A 17622-nucleotide genomic window follows, 5' to 3' on the forward strand; every position below is an offset into this window, starting at 1 on the left:
TAGCTGCTGGCCTTGTGGCTCCAGCCCTGCCCCAGATCTCCTGTTTGTGAGTCCCTCTCTGGAGCCCTTTCCTAGGGGCTCTCCCACAGCTTGCCCAGGGGCCCGATCCGTGCTGAGCTGGGCTTGGGCACTGGGGGGGACCCCAGGTGGCCGATACCAGGGTGATGGGCGGGCTCAGCAGGGCGGGAGCAGAGAGCGAGAGCCCGAAGGGGTGGGGGCTGTTGGGGACCCCGGGAGGATCCCTGGGGGGCGGGTCCCCCACGTGGGCCGCGGGGGCCGGGCGGGGGGGGGGAGGTCTCTGCCGGGGGTGCCCGGCCCCGTTGCCGGGAGGCAGCGGGCGGGGGCGGCGCGGACCGGGCTGGTTGCCGGGAGACGCTGTAAACAATGGGGGGGGGGGGGGGCAGCGGGGTTAATCCCAGCCCCGCCGCCTCCCGGCTCAGTGCTGCGGCCGCCGCCCCCCTCCCCCGCAGGCTTCCCTCGGGTCCGCTGCGCCCCGCCGCAGGCTTCTCTCGGGTCCGCGTCCAGGTCAGTGTTCGGGGTGAGCTGACGCGCTGCGTTCCATCCCGGGGACACCCCTGCCCGAACCCCCGATCCTCCTGCGGCCCCCACCTCCCTGCCTGCACCCCCTGATCCCTCTGGGGCCCCCATCTCCCTGCCTGCACCCCCTGATCCCCCAGGGGCCCCCATCTCCCTGCCTGCACCCCCCGATCCCTCTGGGGCCCCAGCTCCTTGCCTGCACCCCTACATCCTCTGGGCCCCCATCTCCCTGCCTGCACCCCCTGATCCCTCTGGGGCCCCCATCTCCCTGCCTGCACCCCCTGATCCCTCTGGGGCCCCCAGCTCCCTGCCTGCACCCCCTGATCCCTCTGGGGCCCCAGCTCCTTGCCTGCACCCCTACATCCTCTGGGCCCCCATCTCCCTGCCTGCACCCCCTGATCCCCCAGGGGCCCCCATCTCCCTGCCCAAACCCCCGATCCCCCTGCGGCTCCCATCTCCCTGCCTGCACCCTCCGACCCCCTGGGGCCCCCATCTCTCTGCCTGCACCCCCTGATTCCCCAGGGGCCCCCATCTCCTTGCCTGCACCCCCCGATCCGTCTGCGGCTCCCATCTCCCTGCCTGCACCCTCCGACCCCCTGGGGCCCCCATCTCCCTGCCTGCACCCCCCGATCCCTCTGGGGCCCCAGCTCCCTGCCTGCACCCCCACATCCTCTGGGGCCCCCAGCTCCCTGCCCGAATGCCCTGATCCCCTTGAGGCCCCCAGCTCCCTGCCTGCACTCCCCCAACCCCCTGGGGCCCCAGCTCCCTGCGTGCATCCGCACATCCCCTGGGGCCCCAGCTCCCTGCCTGCACCCCCCCAATCCTCCTGGGGCCCCAGATCTCTGCCTGCACCCCCATGTCTTCTGGGATCCCCAGCTCCCTGCCCAACCCCCCCGATCCTCCTGGGGCCCCCAGTTCCCTGCCTGCACCCCCATGTCCCCTGGGGCCCCAGCTCCCTGCCCTAACCCCCACATTCCCTGGGGCCCCCAGCTTCCTGCCTGCACCCTCAGATCTCCTGGGGACACCCCTGTCCTGCTCCCCAGCTCCCTGCCCGCAGCCCAGATCTTTCAGGGCCCCCAGCTCCCTGCCCATACCCCCCAGATCTCCCAGGGATACCCCTGCCTGGCCCCCCCAGATCTCCCAGGGCCCCCCAGTTCTGCCTCTGGACTCCTGGGACTAGCGGGAGCAGCTGCTCTTTCTGAGTCTCCTCTCCACACAGTGCGTACTGAGCAAATCTCTCCAACCCCAGTGCTGATCCCAGCCCCTGTAACTTTCCTGCTGGGGGTCGTCCCTTCGCGGTCACTGCCTCTGTATTTCCAGCGTTACCCATATACCAGAGTGAGCCTTTTCCCTCTCTAGTGTCTCCCAGCCAAAGATCTCCGAGTGCTTTACAGAGATGAATGAATTAGCCCCGGGGATCAATATCATTATCCTTTTTACGTATTGGGTATCAGAGGGGGAGCCGTGTTAGTCTGAATCTGTAAAAAGCAACAGAGGGTCCTGTGGCACCTTTAAGCCTAACAGAAGTATTGGGAGCATAAGCTTTCATGGGTAAGAACCTCACTTCTATAGTACTTGCATCTGAAGAAGTGAGGTTCTTACCCACGAAAGCTTATGCTCCCCATACTTCTGTTAGTCTCAAAGGTGCCACAGGACCCTCTGTTGCTTTTTACGTATTGGGAAACTGAGGCCCGTAGACGGGTAGTCAGAGGCACAACCAGAGAGAGAACCTGGGAGTCCTGATGCCCAGGCCTCTTCTTTAGCTACATGCCCTTTCTTCCCCACCCTCTCCTGAAAGTTTGCATCAACAGCAGCAGCTTGCGATCAGCCAGCACTGCAGGGGCCATGGTGTGTGGTCAGCAGCAGCTGTTCCTCTGAAAAACGGTGCGTTCTCTGCCCGTTCTGGGGCTGGGACTCCCTCGTGCCTCTGCCGGAATCGGAATCGGAGCCCTGGAGCTCCCAGACATTGGCCTCTAGTCACCCTTTCCCCTTTGAGCTGTGGCTGACCCAAGCTGGCTCCACCCACCGCTTAAGGGCAGCATCTGTTTGTTGTCCCTGATGTCATAGTAACTGGATAAAAGAGAGAGGGAGAGCACGCAGGATCTCCTTGGGGCAAACCTTATTAGGGCTCTGCCTCAGGAAATCCCAGCAGGTAGAGCTCATTGGCCTTGCTGATCTTGTCTCCTTGTGCAGTCCGTCCCCTTAGACCTTCCTGATAGTCGGTGTGATCCTTGGATGTGAGCGTCAGGTGCGGAGCGGGTGCAGTAGCCCAGTAGAGACGAGGCACGCTAGTCCACCCTGCTGCTGAGCTCTAGTGCTGTATCCCAGCGTGGCATCTCACTGCACAAGTGCCTTTACCTCTGTGTGCCGGCACAGGTCTCCCTAGGGGGGTGGTCTCTAATGCACCACTGGGAATGGTAGGAGCAGTCCAGAGAGCCTCGAACGGGGACAAAAAAGGCAGAGAAAAAGTAGGATCCTTCCTTGATGTGCTCCAATCCAACAGGCAATCTCTCCTGCAACGGAGCGACTGCTTCTGCAGACCCAGTGACTCAGGAACAGCGGCAACTTCCCAACCGATTCCTCTTTAGGACCGGACACCCGGCAGAGAAAACTTCATCTCCAAAGGAGAATTCCTGAGCTAGAGCAGAGCGCAGGTGTGGGACAAGGATGATTGTGTCACCTTAGTGAGATCCCAGGTCTGCCCACCAATTCTGCACTAGCCCCTGGGGTCAGGACCTGGGGGACAGGACTCCTGAAGTATGGGTGCTGCTGCCCCTGCTACAGTGTGTTGGGTCCTCTGGCTAAAGCTGATTCTCTCGGTGAGCTGTGTGCGTGCTGCCCTCCCCCGGCCGAAGTGTGATGGGGCCATTCCCATAGCAGTTCTCTCTTCCGATTGATGAAAAATAACGATCCTGGTGCAGGGAACCATTCATCCGAGCATCTCAAACAGCCATCCAAAGACAATGTCCCCATTGTACAGAGGCACCCTGAGGTAAAGCAATCTGCCCAAGGCCATGCAGAGAGGCTGGAAAAGCTGGGAAGAGATCCCAGGTTGCCTGACGTCCCGTCCCCTGCTCTAACCAGTAGACCATTATTAGCTGTAGGTGTGCTGCTGCCCCCTACTGGAGTGTGACAGGGCAACCTGAGTATTGCAGAGGGATGGGCATCAAGTAGGCTTGGGGGCCCCATTCCCACCTGTGGGGGCAAAGGGCTGTTGCTGCTCTCCAGCCCTCTCCCTAACCGGGGCTCTCTGTCTCCTTACCAGCTGTGGGAAAACACCGGGAATCCAGCATGTCTGCTGACGTCTGGGTGGGAACATGGAGACCCCACCGGCCCAGAGGGCCCATCGCTGCTCTCTACAGCAGTCCCGGACCCAAGTACGGGCTCCCCACAAACGTAGGTGAGAGAGAGCATCAGCGAGGAGCCGGCCAGGCCAGCGGGAATAGGAGCCCCCCCAGGGTCTGTGAGGAGGGGTGGGCCGGGGCTCCCCACCAGCATCATGGAGAGAGGGACACAAGGGCCAGCTGGCAGCTCCATGCACATGCCCAATGCTCTGCTTTGGGGGCGCTCTCCACCCGCAGCCGAATGGGGCTGCTCACCCACTCCGAGCTCGCCCCAAGGGCACCCCCCACCTTGCCCCCTTGCACCAAGGGATCTCTCACTTCTCCCCCACTCGCTGCTTTTCCTGCACAATAAGACCTGTGCTGAGGGAGCTCTCCCCTCCCCTTGCCCTTCTCAGGTCTGGGCTGGGGTCCATGCCTGCCCCAGTGGCCTGTGTGGAGACAGCTCTGCCATGCCCCACGCTCCCTTCAGGGCTGGGCTTGGGAGCTCTCACTATCTGGCCCAGGCCCTCTGTGCCCTGGCTGTATCTCTCCTTTCTGTTGCAGGTTACCCCCTTCACGACCCCTCCCGCTATCGAGCCCCTGCGTACAGCTTCGGCATCCGCCGCCTCCATCTGCAGGATGAGTGCTCCCCGGGGCCCAAGTACATGGTGCCAGCCAAGATGACCATGAAGGGCAAAGATGGTAACCCTGCCTACTCCATCTATGGCCGTCCCAGGGATCTGATGCCCTTCCTGACCCCCGGGCCAGGTCAGTCTGTCCCCTTCTCACTTGCTGTATATAGCCAAGCTATGTGGGTGCGGCTTGATATGTGTGTGTGTGTGTGTGTGTGTGTGTGTGATTTGATGTCTGTGATGGAAAATATCAGCACAGGGTTGTTGCTTCCAGTCCATGCTCCAGGGCTCTGTACAATCCAGGTGTGTTTGTCCTGAGTGATAGAGCTCCCCAAGGCCGCTCAGAGGATTCAGGGGGCCTGAGGTCTTCGGCGGCGGGGGTCCTTCTGCTCCGGGTCTTCGGGGCACGTCGGTGGTGGGTCCCGGAGTGAGTGAAGGACCAGCCGCTGAACTGCCGCCGAAGACCCAGAGCAGAAGGAACCCTCGCCGCTGAAGATCCGGAGCGAGTGAAGGACCTGGTGCCAAACTGCCGCCGAAGACCCAGAGCAGAAGAAGCTCTGGGTCTTCGCTCCGGGTATGTTTGGCGGCACTGAAGGACCTGCCACCGAAGACCTGCCAAAAACTCTTGTAGGGGGCCCTGAAAACTCTCATGGAGGCCCCTGCAGGGCCCGGGGCCTGGGGCACATTGCCCCACTTGCCCCGCCCCCCGGGTGGCCCTGGAGCTCCCTGTAAAGCCGATTTTTTTAAAAAAAGTTTCCATGGGCAATCCTGGCAACTATAGGCTGGTAAACCTGACTTCAAGCGCAGCCAGATTGGTTGAAACTGTGGTAAAGAACAGAATGATCAGACATAGCGATGAACATGATTTGATGGGGAAGAGTCAACACAGCTTTGGTAAAGGGAAATCATGCCTCTCCAATCTATTAGAGTTATCTGAGGGGGCCTACAAACATATGGATAAGGGTAATCCAGTGGCTATAGTGTACTTGGACTTTCAGAAAGCCTTTGAAAAGGTCCCACCCCAAAGGCTCTTAAGCAAAGTAAGACAGATAAAAGGGGAGGTTCTCTCACGGATCAGTAACTGGTTAAAAGATAGGAAACAAAGGGTAGGGATAAATGGTCAGTTTTCATGGTGGAGAGAGGTAAGTAGCGAGGTCCCCCAAGGATCTGTATTGGGATCTGTGCTGTTCAGCATATTCACAGATGATTTGGAAAAGGGGTAAACAGTGTGGTGGGAAAGTTTGCAGATGATACAAAATTACTCAAGGTAGTTAAGTCCAAAGCTGATGACAGAGTTACAAAAGGATCTCACAAAACTGTGCAACAAAATGGCAATTGAAATTCCATGTTGATAAATGCAAAGTAATGCACATTGGAAAACATGATTCCAACTATACTTGCAAAATGATGGGGTCTAAATTAGCTGTTACCACTCAAGATAGAGATCTTGGAGTCGCTGTGGAGAGTTCTCTGAAAACATCTGTTCAATATGCAGTGGCAGTCAGAAAAGCTAACAAGATAAGGAACCATTAGGAAAGGGACAGAAAAGACAGAAAATATCCTAGTGCCACTATATAAATCCATAGTACACTCACACCTTGAATACTGTGTGCAGTTCTGGTCATAGCGTCTAAAGAGAAAAAGATTAGGGCTGTCAAGCGATTAAAACATTAATCACAGTTAATCGCATGATTAAAAAATTAATCACGATTAATCATGTGATTAATCACACTGTTAAACAATAATATAATACCACTGATTTAAATATTTTTGGATGTTTTCTACATTTTCAAATATATTGATTTCAATTACACACAGAATACAAAGTGTACAGTGCTCTCTTTATATGTATTTTTGATTACAAATATTTGTACTCTAAAAAAACAAAAGAAATAGTATTGTTCAATTCACCTCATACAAGTACTGTAGTGCAGTCTCTTTATCATGAAAGTTGAATTTACAAATGTAGAATTATGTACAAAAAAATAACAGCATTCAAAAACAATGTAAAACTTTAGCGCTTACAAGTCCACTCGGTCCTACTTCAGCCAATCACTCAGAAAAACAAGTTTGTTTACATTTGCAGGAGATAATGCTGCCCGCTTCTTATTTACAATGGCACCTGCCCCATAGATATCACTGCCAAGGACTGATCCTGAGCGTCAGCCTAAATTCCCTTCTTGTTCATTCTATCCCATTCCTCCTGATTCCCCTTCCCCTTTGTGTATCCTCCTTGCTAATCCCTCTCTTTCCTGGGCTTCACACACTTCTGATATTTGCAGACTTGCATGTACTGTGCAGGGAGCCCGGCAGGAGCGCTAGATGGGGGGGAGCTCTTAGTTACTCTAGTCCCACCCTCTCCCAGAAGGAGGTGCTGTAGGGAGCAGCACAGGAGAACTAGCTGTGTGGCAGCTCCCAGCTGCTCCAGCCCTGGCCTTTCCCAGCAGGGGGCACTGTGGGGAGCAGGGCAGGAGTGCTGGCTGTGGGGGCAGCTCCCAGCTACTCCGGCCTCAGCCTCTGCCAGCAGGGGGTGCTGTAGGGCATAGGACTGGAGCGCTGGCTATCTGTGAGCTCCCAGCTGCTTCAGTCCACGGTGTGCCAATCAGTGGGGTATGGAGCGTGCCCTTCCTGTCTATGCTCCAATATTATCCTCCCTCTTTGTTTCAGGTCGATATTCCCCAGAGAAGGCAGGGAAATGGGCCTATCGCTCCGCGCCCATCTACTCGCTCGCCTCACGTACGAAGGAGTTTGCGAATGACCAGACTCCAGGTAGGAGAGCCCATGGGGCTGGGCTCTGACCTAGCTCCTGCTCCCCCCGCTCCACTGCACCACTGGCCAAACTCCTCGAGGTTCCCAGGCGCAAATCAGTGCCCAATGGCTCAGACGTTTGTCTGGATTTGTCCCCATTCTCCCCTTCCCGTTCCCGGAAGCCCTGGCTCCAGCACGTGCCCATCTCCACGCCCAGAGACCCTAGAGCCAGTTCACTGCTTTTCCAGCCTCTTAGCCAAAGCAGGTGCTACTGGGCAGGGTGGCAAGAGACTGTGAGCGGGGGATCAACCCACTGGTTCGGGGTGCGAGCGGACCCCGGATCCTGGCAACTGCTACTGAATGCTGAACAGAGGCCAGAGCCACTGGAGGAGACGATTCTGCCAAGCCTATTGCAGGACGGGCACTGGATCTGTTTGTGATCACCCCTCGCCCCCCGACTGCTCAGCTTCTCTCTAGCACACTTCTGCACTGAGATACCCTCCAGGAGAGGGGCCTGGTTCAGGGGTCTGAACGGTACAGCAGAGGGATAATGATCGCTCCCCACCCACGGCCCTGCGCTCCCCCGGTTGCTCACGGGGGGCAGTGCAATCATAACCATCTAATAGCAGCTTCCCCCACCTGGAACGTCCGGCCTGGGGACAGTGTGGGAGGGGGCAGCTTCCAGACCTAAAGGGAAGAGAGGTGAGAACCAATGCACCTTTCAGTGGGGAGACCTGGACTTGAGGGGCAGCAACTCAACTCCCTAGTGCCCTCGCCAGGGCCAGCTGGAGCGCAATGAACGACACATATGTGGGGGGTGTCCTCGACAGCTACAGGGACTGAGATCCCACTCGCAGCCCTGGTGGTTTGGGGATGGGACCTAGCAGCACCTCAGAGGGAAGTTTTCAGGGTAGCAGCCTTGTTAGTTTGTATCCTCAAAAAGAACAGGAGTACTTGTGGCACCTTAGAGAATAACACATTTATTAGAGCATGCTCGGGGGTCGCATAACAGAGGAGAGTATTTACCTTCCTGGGCCCTGTGCGCCCGGCTGGGCGCACCAGAATCCAAGCCCTTGGTGACAGAGCGCCAGGCCAGGATTTAGGGTGGGGGTCAGGGTCTGGCGTCAGTTGGGAGGTTCCCCGCTGACGTCACTGGAAAGGGGCGAGTCACCCTGCTCCCAGAGCCGTGCACAGGCCCAGCTCTCTGCTGGGGACTCCCTTGCTCTGGACGCCGTGCCCTTGATGCCAGCGCAAAGCTCGCCCTGCTAGGAGAGCGGAGACAGGCTGGCTGCGGAGGCTTGTGAGGGGGTGTTTCAGAGGACTAAGGCCCAGGTGGATGGGGCTCTCAGAGCAGGGACTCATGCCGATTCGTGGTAGAGACCGTTCCTGCCCCTCCAGGAGCAGCAGGCAGTCCTGCAGGCTCCTTAGTCCCATAGGCTTTGGTGCTGCCGCTGATCGAGTCCAGGGTCCCCATCTCGGGGGGGCCCCGGCAATCAGGGGAAAGGAACCTAAGTGGCGCTGCCACTCCTTGCACCGAGTCATGGCAGAGCAGCAGCTGTGCCAAGCCTGAGTGCCAGGGGGCGGGCAACAGCAATGGGAGAGAGCAGGGCTGGCCTTGCCCAGGATGGGAGTGAAGTGCTCCCACAGCCTCACAGCTACCATTGCCCCGCCCCCGCCCCCTGCCCCTCTTCAGTGTCGCCTCACACCTCCACCCATCCCACCCTGTTTCCTTCTGCCCTCCCCCCCGAGCCCTGCCCCTCCCCAGTCTCACCTACTTCTGCCTTTCCCAACTGGAGGCACCATGCAGAAGTAACAATTGCTGGTATGATCTGTCGGCTCTCTCCAAATCATTGGCACTGCAAAAGGCATAGATTTCCTTTTCCTGTTCAACCACTGGCGAAGATTTGTTGCACAAGTGTTGCAGCATCTGTGTGGGGCCCACCTCTTGTCCTGATCTCCAATTTTGCAGCCAAAATTAAGGTGATAGGCTTTCTTAACCATAGTGGTTATACTGCGCTTTTGTGGTGCAAAAGCCACTTCACCACAAACATAGCAGAAGTTATCTGCACTGTTCACACAAGTACGAGGCATCTCTGCTCACTTTGGCTAAACAGAAATGTGTCCCTTTGCAGAATCAAACACTGAGAAATAAGAGAGCACGACACTGTATGATTTCTAGAGCTGATATAGGGCAATTTGTTCAGCAGAGTGATGTAAGCTTCGTTATGATTGCATCATCCATGACTTCTAGGAATAACATCATGCAATTCATATCATGTATGATGCAATACCAGCTTCAGATTGCATCATTCATTGTTTTGCCTAAAAAGCAAGTACTGTCCAAACCCAGTCATAGATTTATTCATAGATCCAGGCAAAGATGTATTTTAGTCATTTCTGGTTTAAATTGAGATCCCTTCCCTTTATAACTCACTTATCCTCCGCCATTCCCAAGTCAAGGGTCGTATATACTGACCCAATAGCATATCTTGAAAACTAGAGCCAATCAACAATTTTAAGCATCATTTTCGATCTCAGTGACCCAGAATTAGTAAAGTTTGACTACATTTATTTCAGAAGCAGTTTGGCTGTAGAGCAGTGTAATTAGAGTTACAAAGTTACACTTGCATTACTGCTATTTAAAAGATACATATGATAATATAGTATTATATGCTACAAAACTCTGGTTAATATACTTACACCCTTTTTTGAAAACCTGGTGGTAAGAGACACAGGACCAGCCTTGCACTTTAGGTTTTTTAATTTTTGAGTGAGGGATGCAGGGCTTAGGAAAAGCTAATGCTAAGAGCTATTAAAACTAAATTAGGGTTTACTTGACTAACTTAAAATTAAAATTAAAACCTGATAAACAAACTAAAAATAAAACTTAGGGAAAGCAAGCTTAGCCTCGGTTTTTTGAAACTTAAAGTTTGAGAAGAACAAGTATAGCCTACTAATAGTAGTAGTTATTGTAGATAGAATAGATAGAGAGAGAGTAGAAATACAATGGAAATGAGAATGATAGAGTGGAGTGCTTTAGCGAGGTGTGTTACCTCTTTTATAAGGCACAAGTGCTGGGGGAAAAAATTATGCCCAAATTTTACTTTTTACCCACAAAATGGTAGGGTACGCTTACCCCATAGGCTAGTATGTTTGTGCGTATTGATGACATGTACATACGCACATAAGTTTCCTTGTGGTGTACCTGTTAAGTTTGTGGGTACAACATTGAAAAAACCCCTATGCCATTTTATATTGATTATTGATATAGATAAAAGATTATAGACATAGGCGTGGGTACTTATTTATTTAGGTAACAAGGTATAGATTAACTTTACTTTTTGAGTAAAAGGTTTTAATATAGATATGCTAACTTTGCCTTAGCTTAACATACAGGATACGACCTTTAGGTTTTTTGCATTACAGCTGAACTTACCTTAATATAAATTTATAAACCTATTACAATACATCAAATACTTAAACTATAAGAAAAGATAGATAGATGCAAGCAAGCAGGTTAGTCCTATAGGCTACACCTCCCTGTCTCACCTCACTCCTGCCCTCCCCCACCCCATTCCCTTCTGCCCTAAACCCCCCCGAGCCCTGCCCCTCCCCAGTCTCACCTCACTGATGCCCTCCCCTCCCCCACCCCATTCCCTTCTGCCGTCACCCCCCCCCAAGCCCTGCCCCTCCCCAGTCTCACCTCACTGCTGCCCTCCCCCACCCCATTCCCTTCTGCCCTCACCCCCCGAGCTCTGCCCCTCCACAGTTTCTCCTCACTCCTGCCCTGCCCTCCGCCCATGCCCCGGAGCTGCCCTGTCAGATTTCTGATTTGTCCACAGTGGTGTTTGAATGGCAATTCTGACCCCTACTGACCTCCTCTTCCCCCATCCCAGGGCCTGCCGCCTACGGGCTCCCCCCAATGATTGGGCCCAAGGTCGTCAACAAGAGCTCTGCCCCAAACTATTCCCTCCTGGGGCGCAGCTTGGTCGGCAGTTTCTATGAGGACCTGAGCAAGGTGAGAGGCAGCAGCGGAGCTGGGGGGGGGTACTCAGGTGGAAGGGGGTGAGGAAAGGGGGATGGGGGCAGGGCCGGCTCCAGGGTTTTGGCCGCCCCAAGCAGCCAAACAAACAAAAAAACCGCGATCACGATCTGCGGCAGCAATTCGGCGGAAGGTTCTTCGCTCCGAGCAGGAGTGAGGGACCGTCCGCCGAATGGTCGCCGAACAGCTGGACGTGCCGCCCCTCTCTGAAGTGGCCGCCCCAAGCACCTGCTTGGTAAGCTGGTGCCTGGAGCCGGCCCGGGATGGGGGACATGCCTGGTGATGGGGTATGGGGGGTCAGAATGACAGCTGGGTTGCGGCTCGGCCTACTTTGGGGGGAGGGCCCTGGGAGTGGCCTGTTGGCAACTGAGCTCCGCTCTCCTTGTGTGCAGACGCCAGGGCCCTGTAACTATCGTGTGGTGGACCCCAGCGTGTTCAAGACCCGGGCCCCCCAATACAGCATGCTTGCCCGCAACATGCTTCCTGGGGATAACACGCAGAAACCAGGGCCTGGGGCACACAGCCCGGAGAAGGTGAGGAGGGGGCCAGGACACACACATACACACATAGGCTCACAAGAGCTGTTGTGGCAGGGACGTGTTGCGTACGTGTTGGCTGGCGGAGAGACTGGAGAGCTCATGGAGAGATTTCCCTGGCAGAGAACAGTGGGGAGGGGGGAGGGTGATGCAGTGAGTGTGTATGTGGGGCAGTGATACAGTGTGTGTGGGAGGGGGGGTGATGCAGTGTGGGGGGAGATGATGCAGTGTGTGTGGGTGCGGAGGGTGATACAGTGTGTGTGTGCGTGGGGGGTGCTGCACTGTGTGTTGCGGGGGTGATGCAGTGTGTGTGTGTGCAGGGCGGTGATACAGTGTGTGTGTGGTGGGGGGGTGATGCAGTGTGTGTGTGTGTGTGTGTTTGTGTGTGTGCGCGCGCATGTAGTGGGGGAGCTAAGGTCTCAGGCAGGATTGTAGTTGTGGGGGAGCGTTGAGATCTGAAGCGGGGGGCGTGTGTGTTTATAACGTGGAAGTCAGGGTCTCTGCAGGGTTACAGCGGGTGCTGGGGGGAGGAGCTGAGATCTAATGCACTGATCCTGCAGTGTTTTGCTCCCTCTCCCTGCAGTACGTCCAGCAGCGTGGCCAGACCTTTGGGATCCGCCACTCCGACTACCTGGCACCCCTCATTGTGGACGTGGTGGATTAAGCGAGCATGGTCGGAGGAGCAGAGGGAGCAGCTGGTCGCGGGCGTTAGAGAGAGGGACGGGCTGGACAAGAATTGTGCATTTGAAAATTTTTGCTGACTTAACACTCTGTCCAGTCGCTTTTGGCGAGTCAGCCCCCAGCTCCTCAGGCCCAGGGAGACCCGGGGAGCTTGGGCCTGGCTCCTTTGGGCCGTTCAGCAGCGGCCAGACAGAGGAACCGGAGCAGGCCATTGTGTGAGTGCTGAGCTCCAGGGGGTGTGTGGAAAGGGGGTGAGGCGAGGTCAGGCTGGCTGCAGCACCCCCGACAGACCAGACTGATTTGCACTAGCCCCAGTAGCTCGGGGGCCCCCCTCACGTTCTGACTTTCACTCCTGGGAGAGATCCAGTAACAGCGGCAGACACCGGGGTGGCCAACGCGCCCGCGCTCTCCTCTCCGTGGTCCCCTTCGGTGCTAGGAGACCTAGTGCAGCAACTGGTTCTCATGCAATGCAGCCCAGCCCACCAATGCCCCTCGCTCTTGGCTTCTCTCCTGGGCCTCTGGTTAACAATTGCTGGATCCTTGCCCAGCGCTTTCTGCCTGCCAGTGAGGAGGTGGAAGGGTCTCATTTAGACTGCTCTATGCCCTCATGTTTCCCCATCAGCCCCTGGGATTGTCCCTCTCTGAGTACAGGTCGCTGCCACCATCAGCTACAAGCTATTGTCCAGGGCTTTGTTCAGTCTAGGAATGGGCTTCCCACCCGTCCCCTGGCTGGCCAGTTCCCTCTCCCCACCCATCTCTCTTCCAGGGCATCTTTCCAGATCCTTGGCCTAATTTCCCTTTGCTCAGTTTGAGCCCACTCCTCCATATCACACCCCCTTTATCATGCTGATTCCTCTCCCTGTTCTCCTGCTGCCCCTTGGCTGTCCCTTAGCCAGCCTCAGCAGGGGTAGTGCTTTCAGCTTCCCCCCCTCCCCGCCCCACAACTCAGTGGCCCCCGGCCCCTCAGCAGTGTAGCTGCTCTTATTTGAGTTCCCTCCACGGTGTTGACATCTTTCTGGCGCTCAGATCCCTGGAGCTGAGCACAAGCTGGGCTCTCCCTGGAGCTGTGCAGAGAGGGCCCCTGCCTGCGTTGGGATGAGAGGCCCAGAGCTGAGTGTTCCCCAAGTTGCTTCTGCTGAGCCCCATTCGCGACTCCCTGTCCCGCTCTGGTTTCCATTTGCTGAACCTTTTCTGTCTTCCTTGTGTCAGGGGAAGGATCCCACTGCAATATGCTGCCTGGTCTGGGCTCATGCTGAGATCACTCCAGATAGAAATTGGATCCTCCTGCTCCAAAAACACAGACCCCACCCACTTGAGTGACAGGAGCTGTCCCTGTAATGGGCTCACCATACACCATTGTGCAATGCTGATTCTGTCCATTAGAGGGCAGTGCTCTCTCTATCGTTCTCTGTGTCACACACTAGCTAGGTTTCAGAGTAGCAGCCGTGTTAGTCTGTATCCGCAAAAAGAACAGGAGTCCTTGTGGCACCTTAGAGACTAACAATGCATCCGAAGAAGTGGGCTGTAGTCCACGAAAGCTTATGCTCTAATAAATTTGTTAGTCTCTAAGGTGCCACAAGTACTCCTGTTCTTTTTACACACTAGCTAGTTCATTACAGACACTATATATTTATACCCAGATGTGGTTACAATAACTACATCCCCATCCCTGTAGGGAAATTGAACACAAAAACAAGCTCCAAGTGAGGCACAAACCACCCTAGAGGGTTCTGGGGAGGGAGAACCTGCTCTGGCTCACTAAGTAGTGGGGTAACATAGGCCCATATGTTAGTAAGCTGACAGCTCTGTCTGGAGCGTTGTTTCAGTCTAAGTTGTAAATATCGCAAGTGAGCGAACTCCCACCCCTTCCCTGGGACACAATTCACCAGCCCCATAGAGTCAGAGATATTAAGGCCAGAAGGGACCGTTCTGATGACCCAGCCTGATCTCCCACCTAACACACGCTAGGGAACCTCATGCAGTCGTTTCTGCCTCACGCCCAGAACTCCTGATTAAGCTAGTGCAGATCCTTTAGAAAGGCATCCAGGTTTGACCCACTGTGTCCCTAGGTCAGATGTTCCAATGGTGAATTACCCTCACTGTAAAACATGGCATCTTATTTCTAGTCTGAATTTGTCTACCTTCAGGTTCCTCCTTTGTCTGCCAGCTTAAAGAACTGTCGACAGTCAGAAATCTCTTCCCCCTGTAGGTAATTGTAGACCATGGTCAAGTCCCCTCTTAACCTACCCTTGGATAAACTAAAGCGGACAAGTTTCCTTAGTCTCTCGCTATAAGACACTTCAACCCCCGAGCCCTCCGAGGGGCTCCCTGGAGCATCCAGCCCTGCTCCACTGGACACTCGCAAGATTCACTGCTCCCGAAGGAACAGCCCAGCCCACCTTACCAGCTCCACCTGAGAGCTCGGCACCGCTTCACACACAGCCCATAGGCATGTTTAGAGTGAAAACAAGCAGAGTTTATTTAACAAACAGATTCAAATGGTAGCAAATAGAAATACTGGAAACAAATGGTTACATATAAAATAAAAGCAGAACCCGCATTTTAAAACCTGGACGTATTTAACTAACGCTCACCCAAAGTCCTTGCAGTGTTTTGCAGCCAGGCCTAGCTGTGCTCCGTTTTTCATGAGGGAAACCACTCTATCAGCTTGTCTCCTCCGTGAAGGTGCAGGGTGAGGGAGAGGAAACCTCTGCCCCCCAGGGATGCTCCAATGCTCCATTGTCTTTACTCATTAACAGGGTGCTGCCCTGCTGGTTGGTTGTTTTTTTCCCCTGTGTGCCTCTTTCTTGATGATTTCACAAGCTCTTGATTAGAATTCGGCTCCGTCTGTGGAGAAGCCTCCTTTGTGAAGCGGACAATACCCAATACACACAAGACCAACTTGAGAGTGAGAGAGAGACAGGTCTCTTCCCTCCTGCCTGACAGGAGCATGTTCATCTTTTTTTGAGACCTGCCTTAACTCCCAGACCTTAAGCACATGATTTCCAGTACAGATACATAAGTATCTGTGTAATTATCAGATAACTAAACATTATCTGTCTGTACGCTTCACAACAATTATGATGACCAGCGGGCTCTTGGCTCTGGGCAGAGCCCTCACATGCCACCCTTTGTAAACTTAACCTGTATGCCTCAGACCCAGGATATCCCTGTAAAATGCCATGCAACTCTGTGCCTGCTGAGGGTCCTGGGTCACACCTCACCCCTTACCCTGACTCTGTTGACTCTCCACTGGCTAATCCATATACATCAGCTTGGAACCCTCTTGCCCAGACAGTGCATCTGCCACCACCTTTTCTTTGCCTTTAGTATGGACAATTTCCATTTCATATTCCTGCAGCTCTGTGCTCCAGGGCATCAGTCTGGAGTTGGACCTTCAGTCCTGTGTAGCTGTACCAAAGGAGGGTGGTTTGGTAGGGTTTCCCTTGGAAGTTTGTTCCAATACTCAAGTATCCTTATAGCTAGCAGATTTGTCCTAATATCTCACCTAAATCTCTCCTGCTGCACATTAAGCTTGTATTGTCCACGAGAGGGCTCAGCAGTACAGGACATCCATTTCTGTGGGGAAATATAAGACTGGGGCTGTGTTGGCGTCACCCTGCAGTATGAACAAGGCTGGTAAGAGCTGAGCTGTGCCTGGCTGCAGATCACACACAGACCAAGCTGGAAGCGGCTGACGTGCTGGAGCCTGTTGGTGAGCAGTCCAGGACTGGAGGCTACAGAAGCAGAGCAGTGTGCCGGGCACCCCAGGTTAGAGCCAGGGTGACACAGCTACTCACTAGTCTAGACTGTGCCCTGGGTCTGTCACACTCTCATGGCTTTGTCCTGTTTAGGTACCATTACAATAGGAGATGCCCAGGGGCTTTTTGACTCAGTGATTACCCCCGTTTCACGCACGCTTTCCACCTCCTCCTGAACTTGTTTCTGCATTTCCCCTTCAGCCGGGGATGCTCTGCTAGGAGCAGGGTGGGGCCCTGAGGTTTGCAGGGCGTGTGCAATCTTGGCAGTTAAACCTGGCAAGGAAAATACCTGTTTGTGGTGCTTTGAAAGGGCCGGCGTTTCCTGCTTTGGGGGGGATTTAAACCCTCCCTATACTCAGTGGCGTAGCCAGGTTCCAAGAGCAGGGGGAGCAAACATTAGAAAGGCTCCCCCCCCCCTTGGCTCCTCCTCTGGCCTTGCCCCCTTGGCTCCTCCTCTGTTCACGCCCCCTTCGCTCCTTCGACCGCTCCGTGCCCCCACCATTGGCTGGCTCCTTCGGCTGCACCGCGCCCCCCCCCCCCCCGGCTCCTCCGGCCGTGCTGTGCTGCCCCGCGGTCCCCCCCCATGGCTCCTCCGGCCGCGATGCAGGCTGCCATGCTGTGCCCCCCTCGCTCCTCTGGCCATGCCGCCCCCCCCATGGCTCCTCTGGCAGTGCCATGCCACACCCCCCCCCCATGGCTCCTCCGGCCGTGCCGCCCCCCCCCCCCCCGGCTGCAGGAGCCCAGTGCCAGGGTAAGGACACAAACAGCTCCTGCTCCCAATTCCCTACTTTGGGTGACTTTGGGTGTACTGAGTATGCTCACACGAACTGAGCATGCCCAGGAAACTTCACTGTTGCCACTGCCCTCACTCTGCCGGCCCGGCAGGGCAAGCTTCAGAGCAGAGCGTGGGCCGCGCCCGCTGGCGCCATGGTAACCCCTAACTAAGGTGCCACTTTTGGAAAATGTGCTGAGGGGAAGCAGCTACTTCCCCTGCACCCCCCCAGCTACGCTATTGCCTATCCTCGGTGCTTTCCAGGGGATTCCCTGCCCTGCTCTCCCTGACCAAATCCATTCAAGGGACACAGAAGGTTTCTTCATCAGCACAACAAATCAAATTTACTGCCGTCTCCCTTTCAGAGTAAGTTTTAATCTATTGATGTGCACAGTTTGCACCGTTCCTCTGCTGCTGGGCTTCCTTACATCAGATGTGATGGCATTCGCCCCTTCAACCTCCTTAAACGGTCCTTCCCAATCATCCTGCCTTTTTCCCCCCATCACTGGGGTCAGCACTAACACCAAATCAGCCGTGTCAAACGACTTTTCTCCGGTGCACCGATCATACCAAACGTCTTTAGTTCCTCG

The 17622-nt window shown here is 55.1% G+C and overlaps 1 protein-coding gene across 4 annotated transcripts; it reads left to right on the plus strand.

Moving 5' to 3' along the window:
• The first annotated feature begins 449 nt into the window (after nt 1–449).
• On the plus strand, nt 450–15150 carry ODF3B (outer dense fiber of sperm tails 3B). Of its 4 annotated transcripts, none has more exons than XM_054008682.1 (8): nt 452–525; nt 3041–3191; nt 3803–3937; nt 4425–4628; nt 7160–7261; nt 11137–11258; nt 11675–11815; nt 12402–15150. In XM_054008682.1, the coding sequence occupies exons 3-8, from the start codon at nt 3829–3831 to the stop codon at nt 12480–12482; spliced, it is 759 nt and encodes a 252-aa protein (XP_053864657.1). In that variant the 5' UTR covers nt 452–525; nt 3041–3191; nt 3803–3828; the 3' UTR covers nt 12483–15150. The 4 variants fall into 4 exon arrangements, with proteins under 4 accessions (XP_053864898.1, XP_053864657.1, XP_053864810.1 ...); XM_054008835.1 differs by having other exon boundaries at nt 3803–3933; XM_054008923.1 differs by lacking the exon at nt 3041–3191 and having other exon boundaries at nt 450–525; nt 3803–3933.
• The last annotated feature ends 2472 nt before the right edge of the window (nt 15151–17622 follow it).

Source organism: Malaclemys terrapin, chromosome 1 (genome assembly GCF_027887155.1).
Source record: "Malaclemys terrapin pileata isolate rMalTer1 chromosome 1, rMalTer1.hap1, whole genome shotgun sequence".
In the NCBI taxonomy this organism is placed as follows: domain Eukaryota; kingdom Metazoa; phylum Chordata; order Testudines; family Emydidae; genus Malaclemys; species Malaclemys terrapin.

Excerpts from the sequence above, each read along its gene's own strand:
- ODF3B (XM_054008682.1), top strand. The coding sequence starts at position 3,829 with ATGTCTGCTGACGTCTGGGTGGGAACATGGAGACCCCACCGGCCCAGA. Across the intron at positions 3,938-4,424 it reads CGGGCTCCCCACAAACGTAG|GTTACCCCCTTCACGACCCC; the intron begins GTGAGAGAGAGC and ends TTTCTGTTGCAG. Across the intron at positions 7,262-11,136 it reads TGCGAATGACCAGACTCCAG|GGCCTGCCGCCTACGGGCTC; the intron begins GTAGGAGAGCCC and ends CCCCCATCCCAG.